The 11,055-nt window shown below is 43.1% G+C and overlaps 1 protein-coding gene across 1 annotated transcript; it reads right to left on the minus strand.

The window, feature by feature from the left end:
• Nucleotides 1–502: 502 nt before the first annotated feature.
• On the minus strand, nt 503–7,914 carry LOC124788879 (mucin-5AC-like). Its single transcript, XM_047256163.1, has 4 exons — nt 7,902–7,914; nt 3,729–4,026; nt 848–3,665; nt 503–643 (listed from the first exon to the last, which is right to left on the minus strand). Exons 1-4 carry the CDS (start codon nt 7,912–7,914, stop codon nt 503–505), a joined length of 3,270 nt encoding a protein of 1,089 aa, XP_047112119.1.
• Nucleotides 7,915–11,055: the final 3,141 nt, after the last annotated feature.

Below are 11,055 nucleotides of genomic sequence, written 5' to 3' on the forward strand. Positions count from 1 at the left end.
CGAAAGAAACACGCTCTGTTTATAAATAATGTCTGATAAAAGTAATATTTTTGGTGTTATGATTCCAAAAACCATCATTCACTTCATGCAAAAACGAGTCTTTGCACATTTTAGTCACGCTTATAACGAACTACTCTTTCAACTAGATCTTATCCATTTGTCGTAGCAAAATATGAGACATCACTTGGATGGAAAGGAAAATCGAACCTATTATAATGAGAAGTTTATCTACTGAATCAGCATACTTTCTGTGTTTGCAACTCTTGTAAAGATGACGTTGGCTAGATATGTTCAAACATGCAAAACGATATTTTTGTAAAAATTTTAATCGAAAATTTTAACAAAGAAAGAATTTACTTTACAAAAATGATTAGTCAACATGAACACAATAAATAAATGAATATGAAGCGCGAAGTGTTACAGGGAGTAGCATAACACAACATTACAGATGATCATATCAGTTTTCAGTTCATGTAGGTTGCAATGATGATTGAGATCTGACTTATTGACATCCAGCATCAGATGGCCAGTCACATACTTCCAGCTTTGCATTGAAATGTAGGCCATCTGGACATTTTTCCGTAATTGGTACACCATGGTTGCACCTACAGTATAACCCACAGTTTGTTCTGTGCGGCAGGTGCTTTACAATAGAGTCCTGGTCATACACAGGACAAGATCCAACTGCATCGCAAGGCTCTACATCAGGACTCGCAGTAGAGCTAGGTGCAGCTGCGGTGGGTCTGGCTGTTGTGCTTGGTGCCACAGTCGTTGGTTGAACTGTTGTCGTTGGTGCAACTGTAGGAGGTTTGGCTGTTGTGCTAGGTGCAGCTGTGGTTGGTTTGGCTGTTGAACTTGGAGCAGAAGTAGAAGCCTGAGTAGTGGCAGCACTGCTAGATGAAGGTGTGGAACTAGTTGGATTTGACGTCGTTCCAGAGCCACCAGAACATCCAGCATTTTGTGGCCAGTCACACACCTCCAAAACAGCGTTGAAGTGTAGTCCAGCTGGACAATCCATTGTGACAGGTTTACCATGATCACACTTGCAGAACTGACTGCAGTTTGAGGCATGAGGTAGATGTTTTGCTATTGAATTCTCATCTTCGTATTGAGGGCAGACACCAACTGCTGGACAATCTCCAGTTGGGTCTGATGTCGCTGGTGAGCTAGGTGCTGCTGTTGACAAAGAGCTTGGTGCAGCTGTGGTTGGTTGAGCTGTTGTGGTGGGTGCAGCTGTGGTAGGTTTGGCTGTGGTGCTAGGTGCAGACGTGGTTGGCTGAACTGTTGTAGTTGGTGCAGCTGTGGTAGGTTTGGCTGTGGTGCTGGGTGCAGCTGTGGTTGGCTGAACTGTTGTGGTTGGTGCAGATGTGGTAGGTTTGGCTGTGGTGTTGGGTGCAGCTGTGGTTGGCTGAACTGTTGTGCTAGGTGCAGCTGTGGTAGGTTTGACTGTTGTGCTCGGTGCTGAAGTAGTGGCAGCACTGCTTGATGAAGGTGTGGAACTAGTAGGATCCGACGTGGTTCCAGAGCCACCAGAACATCCAGCATTTTGTGGCCAGTCACACACCTCCAGAACAGCATTGAAGTGTAGTCCAGCTGGGCAATCCATAGTGACAGGTTTACCATGATCACATTTGCAGAATTGACTGCAGTTTGAGGCATGGGGAAGATGTTTTGCTATTGAATTCTCATCTTCATATTGAGGACAGACGCCGACTGCTGGGCAGTCACCAGATGGGACAGACGTTGCTGGTGAGCTGGGTGCTGCAGTTGACGAAGAGCTTGGTGCCACTGTGGTTGGTTGAGCTGTAGTAGGCTTGGCTGTTGTGCTAGGTGCAGCTGTGGTAGGCTTGGCTGTTGTGCTAGGTGCAGCTGTGGTAGGTTCGTCTGTTGTGCTAGGTGCAGCTGTGGTAGGTTTGACTGTTGTACTTGGTGCTGATGTAGGAGCCTGAGTAGTGGCAGCACTACTTGATGAAGGTGTGGAACTAGTTGGATTTGACGTCGTTCCAGAGCTACCTGAACATCCAGCATTTTGTGGCCAGTCACACACTTCGAGAACAGCATTGAAATGCAGTCCAGGTGGGCAATCCATAGTGACAGGTTTACCATGATCACATTTGCAGAACTGATTGCAGTTTGAGGCATGGGGTAGGTGCTTTGCTATTGAATTCTCATCTTCATATTGAGGACAGACACCAACTGCTGGACAATCTCCAGATGGGTCTGATGTTGCTGGTGAGCTAGGTGCTGCCGTTGATGAAGAGGTTGGTGCAGCTGTGGTTGGTTGAGCTGTTGTGGTTGGTGCAGCTGTGGTAGGTCTGGCTGTAGTGCTTGGTGCAGCTGTGGTTGGCTGAGCTGTTGTGGTTGGTGCTACTGTGGTTGGCTGGCCTGTTGTCGTTGGGGCAGCTGTGGTTGGCTGAACTGTTGTGCTAGGTGCAGCTGTGGTAGGTTTGACTGTTGTGCTTGGTGCTGAAGTAGGAGCCGGAGTAGTGGCAGCACTGCTTGATGAAGATGTCGAACTATTAGGATTTGATGTGGTTCCAGAGCCACCAGAACATCCAGCATTTTGTGGCCAATCACACACCTCTAGAACAGCATTGAAGTGTAGTCCAGCTGGGCAATCCATAGTGACAGGTTTTCCATGATCACATTTGCAGAACTGACTGCAGTTTGAGGCATGGGGAAGATGTTTTGCTATTGAATTCTCATCTTCATATTGAGGACAGACACCGATTGCTGGGCAGTCTCCAGATGGGTGTGACGTTGCTGGTGAGCTGGGTGCTGCAGTTGACGAAGAGCTTGGTGCAGCTGTGGTTGGTTGAGCTGTTGTGGTTGGTGCAGCTGTGGTAGGCTTGGCAGTTGTGCTAGGGTCAGCTGTTGTTGGTGCAGCTGTGGTAGGGTCAGCTGTTGTGCTTGGTGCAGCTGTGGTAGGTTTGGCTGTTGGTGACGAAGTAGGAGCCTGAGTGGTGGCAGCACTGCTTGATGAAGGTGTGGAGCTAGTTGGATTTGACGTGCTTCCAGAACCACCTGAACATCCAGCATTTTGTGGCCAATCACACACCTCAAGAACAGCATTGAAGTGTAGTCCAGCTGGGCAATCCATAGTGACAGGTTTACCATGATCACATTTGCAGAATTGACTGCAGTTTGAGGCATGGGGAAGATGTTTTGCTATTGAATTCTCATCTACATATTGAGGACAGACACCAATTGCTGGGCAGTTTCCAGATGGGGCTGACGTTGCTGGTGAGCTGGGTGCTGCAGTTGGCGAAGAGCTTGGTGCAGCTGTAGTTGGTTGAGCTGTTGTGGTTGGTGACGCTGTGGTAGGCTTTGCAGTTGTGCTTGGTGCAGCTGTGGTAGGTTTGGCAGTTGAACTTGGTGCTGAAGTAGGAGCCTGAGTGGTGGCTGCACTGCTTGATGAAGGTGTGGAACTAGTAGGATTTGACGTGCTTCCAGAGCCACCAGAACATCCAGCATTTTGTGGCCAGTCACAGACCTCCAGAACAGCATTGAAGTGCAGTCCAGCTGGGCAGTCCATAGTGACAGGTTTACCATGATCACATTTGCAGAACTGACTGCAGTTTGTAGTATGTGGAAGATGCTTAGCAATCGAGTTTTCATCTTCATATTGTGGACACGTGCCGACCGCTGGACATGCCTCCGCTGGGCTAGATGTTGATGACGTGATAGGTGCATCGGTTTGCGGTTTATCAGTTGACGTTGATGCAGACGTGGATCCAGCAGTTGGAGCTGCAGTTGGCGCTGCAGTGGAACTAGCGTCTGTACTCGCAGTGCACCCAGCTACGTCTGGCCAGTCACATACCTCTAGTACTTTATTGAAATGAAGTTCGTCAGGACACACAAATAACACTGGAGCTGCATGATCGCATTTATAGAACACTGAACAGTTTTTGTCGTCCGGTAGATGGTCAGTGTGGTCCAGCGGATCCACTGGTGGACATTCTCCCACGGGTGATCCAGATACTAGTATCACACCTGTTAATAGGTAGGCCACTGCCAACACAAATCCTGCAACACGAACAGGGCAATATTATATTTTCAATCTCTGCAGTAACATATAATTAATATTTAATTATTATATCATTGTACACAGCTAGTTCGATAGTGATTTTCGTGGAGTATGACATTAATTTATATATATATATATATATTGTTATTTAGCCATAACAATCTGAAGTTGCATTCCTTGTTCAAATAGCTGCGACTAAAGTTTCTTAGTCAGGCAGTCGCTGCTGATGAATCCCTTATGCTTAATGAAGTTTCGGTGACACCGGGTCGGTAAAAATAATATAACATGTGTGTTTTTTTTTTTGGTCGTTGAGTAGAGAAAGCTAAAGGAGCCTAGAGTTCAGGAAACAGTAACTTAGTATTTGGGAATAATGTTTGAACGGTTTTCTTTTCGTGTTAATACTTTGCATTCTTTTTTATAGCAGTTTCGTTTTACATGATTTATTTAGGAAGCAGTTGCTCGCCTAAAATTTTGCTCATCTTTTTCGTTTTGAACCTCTAACTTCCATTTCTCGCGACTGCAATTGGTGTCGACAGGGGTACTGTAATTATAATTCTATTCTATATTCTCCACAGTTTGGTCTATTTATCGCCTCTTTGTTTCATAATGCTTATCCGACTCATAGACGGTCGGGCAACAAGAAGGAAAAGAAGAAATATTTGTGTTTAGCGTTCCCTCGACAATTTCATGTTCCGATAGATATTGATGGGAAACTGAATCGCAGCCTACTCATCCCTTTCAAAGGAAAAACGAGTTTAGGTCGTGCCACAATAAAACATTGCTGATCACTGATATTATAACGTGTAGCTGTTGGAAGGGGACGTAGTATTAACGTTTGTCAAAAGGATCAATATAGGAACTATTCATGAGATATCATTGTAGGTAAATTCCATGTAAAAATGTTAACTAACTTATTAAATATAATGTATCGCTGTTTACATATCATCTACAACATAACGGACGTAGCGTTTCAGCAGTAATACACTATCGTCCATTATCTGCCACACACTTGAAACAGACGTGATCCAGAGAAATTTGCGTGTAACAACTACTAACTATTCTTTCATAACAACTGAGCTGCTTAATGACACTTGCAGTGTATATGGTGCAAGTAGGGGAGGATGACGTCTCTTTTACTCTGTGCTTTCTGCCACAGCCTTTTCCGCTTTTATATATACATAATAAAAGATACGAGGGTTGGAACTTAAATAGTGGCTACTATTTATTCACAACCGATACAAAAGAGTTACACGTTTCCACCTGTTACTGTCCTTACCAGCGTTGTCTACAACCTGTTGCCAGCGATGTGGAAGGCGCAGTATATAGTTAGCAGAGCCCGTTCTGTTGATAGTGCGAATAGAGCGGTCTGATACCTGTCGAATCTCTGGAACAGTTCTGAAGCGAATGCCCCGAAGTGGTTCCTTCATCTTCGGAATCAAATCAAAGTCACAAGGACTTAAGTCCGCGATTATGATGGATGGTACAGTACTTCTCAGTCCCATCGACCGAACAGAGCAGCCACAGCTTAAGCTGTATGCGTCCCCCGCATTGTGCAAAATTATGGGTGGGTTGTGCAGAAAGCGTCGGCGCTTCTTTCGCCGCAGAAGTCCAAAGTGCTTCAGAGTCCCCTATGGTGAAAGTTATGGTGATTCTCGTGTACGACTGTGATCGTGTTATCCTAACACATTACGTTCCTCCACGCAGACAGTAAATGCACAGTGTTACTGTTCCTTTTTGGAGCATCACCTGCGACCAACTTTGCGAAAGAAGCGGCGACACTTTCTGCGCAACCCACCCATCAATTTGCACGACAATGCGCGGGCGCATACAGCGCAAGTTGTAGCTGCTCTGTTCGGTCGATGGGACCGGCAATAACTGTACCATCCACCATACTCGCCGGACATAAGTCCTTGTGACTTTGATTTGATTCCGAAGATGAAATAACCACTTCGTGTCTTTCGAATCAGAATTGTTCCAGAGATTACGGCAGGCAGTAGACCGCTCCATTCGCACCATCAACAGAACAGACTCTGCTAACGGTATACTACGCCTTCCACATCGCTGGCAACGGGTTTTGCACAACGCTGGTGACTACTTTGAAGGACAGTAATAGGTGCAAATAAGTAACTCTTTTGTATAGGTTGTGAATAAATAGTAGCCACTATTTAAGTTCCAACCCTCGCGTCTTTTATTATAGACACCGTGTACCTGTCGGATCTGTAGAATTAAGTGCGTAGCCCTTTCCGATTTGTTCCCAAATACGACCGAACGCTGACATAACTGCATCAGATGAATCGCCGTCGGGATAACGATTTTCCTATCGATAGACATTGATGTCATCTAGCATGAAAACTTACTATAGTGTAGACCTCTATCTTCACAGTGTTAACTAGGCTCGAATATCATGTAATGATGTTCAACTAGAGCAGATTCTGTCATTGCAGATAATAAATTTCACTGTTAAAAGAAGTTGTAACAAGCCGAACTATGAACAAAATTTAAAAGGAAATTATGCTTCTTGAAGCATTTACAAACGCAACGGGAAAGCTGAATATTTGGTACATCAAACATACGAGAATTTAAAAAAACGAGAGAGATAGAGAGAGAGAGAGTTGTTACATTACTTAGGAACTATTAACCATGGCATGTTAGTGTACGACGGCTTTTCTACTCTGATTCTTGTGCACAGTAACAGGTTTCCATTCGCTCTATCAACTTAATACTAGCGGACGAGCAGTTAAGAACAGGTCTATTCGCATAATACTGGATGTGAAAAGAAAATTCGGAATGGGAGTACGCGCCGCCGAACATCACAGAAATATGTGACAGTACTTTGGAAGATACAAGGCTGAAGGAAGGGCTACAAATGAGCAATTTATGTTAGACAAAGAAAGGTACCTGCAAGGAAAATAGGATAGAAAACCTTCCAGAGCCATTTGTTGCCTATAACAGAGAAACAAATTTCTGTTTGCTGAACGTAAGGAAATATATAGAAGTAAGCTGCAGGAAGGCCGATTGATTCGTAATTGGAAACGTTGGAAATATGTTGTCACAGAATTATGCGAAAAACATAGTGCAGACGTAGAGAGGGCACTGAGGAAATATTAAAATAGATAGGAATCGATGTTTGCGAAAATCCATTCGGAGTAGAATGGCCTTGTTGATACTAAATGTTCTGCTACATTCACAATTATTTTGAGTGTTAAAATAGAAAACAACAGTTGCGGAATACTGCCGATGACGCACATGTTCGAGTATGTAATGGTAATCGTGTAGCACGTTTATGTGACATGATAACACTGAAAAAAAAATTGTGCAGAATGAAATCATAGGGGGATATAAAATCAATGGAAAGAAAATGTTATGTAGCTAAAGAAAAAGCTTTCCAGATTTATAAAGTTGCAATTTGCAATGTAAATTACAGAAATGAATAGCTGTCTCGGCACTAGGTTGCGAAGACAAAATAATAATGAACGTTTCTGTATGAGCTAACTTTCTAGTAACAAAGGCGTTCCAGGCATTAAAAAATCTTCATAGTTTTGGTATATGAAACAGAGAACTTATTTTCACGAATTAAAATCTATTCTTGTGTCTGATTAACTCAGCCGAGTAATATCTCCATTTCGGAACGCTGTTTCTAAGAGTTTCATACTTGTCTTCTTCTGACGTCGGCAGAAGATCACGAATAAGAAACTTGCCTAAATGTTCCGAATTGAAGGTACAACTTGGCTGATTTGCCGAAAAATATCTAGCTGTGCATTTCGCCGAGAAAGCCTGCATCCGCACCATTCTAATTTCGTCAGACACGCTTGTGACTGACAGCATATTTTAAATTGATACTTTTTACAGCATAACCTATATCAAAACAACTTACTCTGAATCGTCATGTCGCTCTTGTAATGGCGGGTCTCAAACGTCTGTTTTCCAGGCTGGTACACTATGCAGCCTCCAGTACCACCTACGCTTTATATAGTGAGACGATGTGCAGATTATCGCCCCTAAATCCGTGTTATCTGCGATATCTTATCGAGTTACAGGAAAATGTAGAAATTCCGCAACCAGTGGGAAGTGCGTTGTAGATAACGTTTTGCGTCATACCGTTGTTTAACTTATGCTACTGAGAAGTAGAGAGTATAGAGGTACATAAATCGCCTGATTTAGTATTAAAACTTAAAAAAGATGTAAACTACAAACCTCTATATTAGTAGCATGGATGAGAAAAAGCAGAAATATTTTAATGCACTCTTAAAAACCTAACTCATATCGTTAGGTGACTGATCGAATGGGAACACCATGCAACACGGTGTGGTCGTGGGAACGTGGCAGTCATATGTGATTGAAGAGCATTACAAATTGTCGTCTGACCATCATGATATTAATATCCACTAATGTATTTAAATCACAGAAGTTGAGAAGCAGTGTTGATTTCCACCAGCAAGTCCGCGACCGTCTCATACCCTCATTCTTATGACCCCAGACTAATAAATAAACTACAAACCTCTTCATCATCAGCATGGTTCTACAGAAAGAAAAATATCTACATCTACACATCTATGTGATTACTGTGCTATTCACAATAAAGTGTCTGGCAGAGTGTGTAAGTAGGCTGTGTAGGTTTTTGTGTTGGTAGCGCCACGCAGCGCTCTATATGAAAATCACTGACTGCTGTGTGAAGTCTGTGGCTGGTCTGCATTGTTGCAATACTGCTATTGTAGTGTTGGGCAGTTAGATGTGAACAGCGCGTAGCACTGCGCAGTTGGAGGTGAGCTGCCAGCAGTGGTGGATGTGGGGAGAGAGATGGCGGAGTTTTGACAGCGGATGATCTGGACGTGTGTCCATCAGAGAGAGTAAATTTGTAAGACTGGATGTCATGAACTGATATACATATATATATATAATGACTTTTGAACTCTATTAAGGTAAGTACATTGTTTGTTCTCTGTCAAAATGTTTGATTTGCTAACTATGCCTCTCACTAATTAGTGCCTTCAGTAGTTAGAATCTTTTATTTAGCTGGCAGTATTGGCGCTCGCTGTATTGCAGTAGTTCGAGTAACGAAGATTTTTGTGAGGTAAGTGATTCATGAAAGGTATGGGTTATTGTTAGTCAGGGCTATTCTTTTGTAGGGATTATTGAAGGTCAGATTGCGTTGCACTAAAATATTGTGCGTCAGTTTAGTGTTGATCAGAATAAGTAAAGAGCGAAATGTCTGAGTACGTTCAGTTCTGCTCAGCTGTTTGAAAATCAAATAACGTAAGGGGCTTTTCAGCACAGTCATTCATAAATTTTTCTAAGGGGAGGTTTCAAGGGTTTAATGAACCACCTTCAAGATGTCTCTCTACCGTTCCACTCTCGAACGGCACGCGGGAAAAACGAGTACTTAAATTTTTCTGTGTGAGCCCTGATTTCTCTTATTTTATTGTGATGATCCTTTCTCCCTACGTAGGTGGGTGCCAACAGAATGTTTTAGCAATCGGAGAAAACTGGTGATTGAAATTTCATAAGAAGATCCCGTCGCAACGAGAAACGCCTTTGTTTTAATGATTGGCACTCCAATTCACGTATCATGTCTGTGACACTATCTCCGTTATTTCGCGATAATACAAAACGAGCTGCCCTTCTTTGTACTTTTTCGATGTCATCTGTTAGTCCCACCTGATGCGGATCCCACACCGCTCAGCAATACTCCAGAACAGAATAGGGCGGAAGAGCCTGGTGTAAGCAGTCTCCTTAGTAGACAAGTTGCACCTTCTAAGTGTTCTGCCAATGAATCGCAGTCTTTGGTTTGCTCTACCAACAATATTATCTATGTGATCGTTCCAATTTAGGTTATTTGTAATTGCAATACGTAAGTATTTAGTTGAATTTACAGCCTTCAGATTTGTGTGACTTATCGCGTAATCGAAATTTAGCGGATTTCTTTTAGTACTCATGTGAATAACCTCATACTTTTCCTTATTCAGCGTCAGTTGCCACTGTTCGCACCATACAGATATCTTATGTAAACCATTTTGCAAGTCGTTTTGATCATCTATGACTTTACAAGGCGGTAACTGACAGCATCATCTGCAAACAATCTAAGACTACTACTCATATCGTCTCCTATGTCGTTAATATAAATCAAGAACAATAGAGGGCCTATAATACTTCCTTGGGGAACGCCGGATATTACTTCTCTTTTACTTATATTAATGTAGTTTAGCGGGGATGGTTCCTGGAGCCACGATCGACTGACGCCGTCGTTTTCGTTTGTTCTGACCGAAGTTCTGATGACCAGATCGTCGACAGAAAATTTAAGATCCATCGTATTCTTCCTTATTCAGCTGTGGCCGAATGAGACGAAGTGGAAAAAAAAAAAAAAAAAAAACGAGAGACGTGATTTACTTAGACAGCACCAGACATCACCAGACATACAGGTGATAGTGTGAAATAAAGTGAAAAGCAAATCTACATATGACGGATTTATTGATTCTTTTTCTTGTCGAATATCTGCTTTTTATACATACACAGGTAAATTTCCTGTACATTCCAATCAACACCATTCAGAGTTTATAAAGCAATGTGCCGAAACATTATGACCACACACCTGTTTAATAGCGTGTTAGTCCACTACGCAAACTCAATACAGAAGCAGTTCTGCTTGGCATGGGTTCTGCAAGTCCTTGAAAGAATTCCAGAAGTATGTGGCACCATATGTCTGCGCAAAGGTCAAGCAATTCCCGCAAATTACAGGATGGTGGCTTACGGTCACTTAGCTGGTGCTCGGTACTTTTTCCTGTGGGTGAAGATCAAACACATTTACTGGCCAAGACATTAATGCGAGTTCCCTATAATGCCCCTCAAACCACTGTAGCCCAATAATGACCTTGCAACATAGACAGTTATCCTGCTGGAAGATGTCATCACCATGTTGGGGGGGGGGGGGGGGGGGGGGGGACTTCAAGCATGAAGCGATGCAGTCGGTCCGCAATAACGTTAACACAGTTCACTGCTGTCATGATGCCTTCCATTACCACCGCAAACCCCAT

This window comes from Schistocerca piceifrons, chromosome 3, assembly GCF_021461385.2.
Source record: "Schistocerca piceifrons isolate TAMUIC-IGC-003096 chromosome 3, iqSchPice1.1, whole genome shotgun sequence".
Classification (NCBI taxonomy): Eukaryota; Metazoa; Arthropoda; class Insecta; order Orthoptera; family Acrididae; genus Schistocerca; species Schistocerca piceifrons.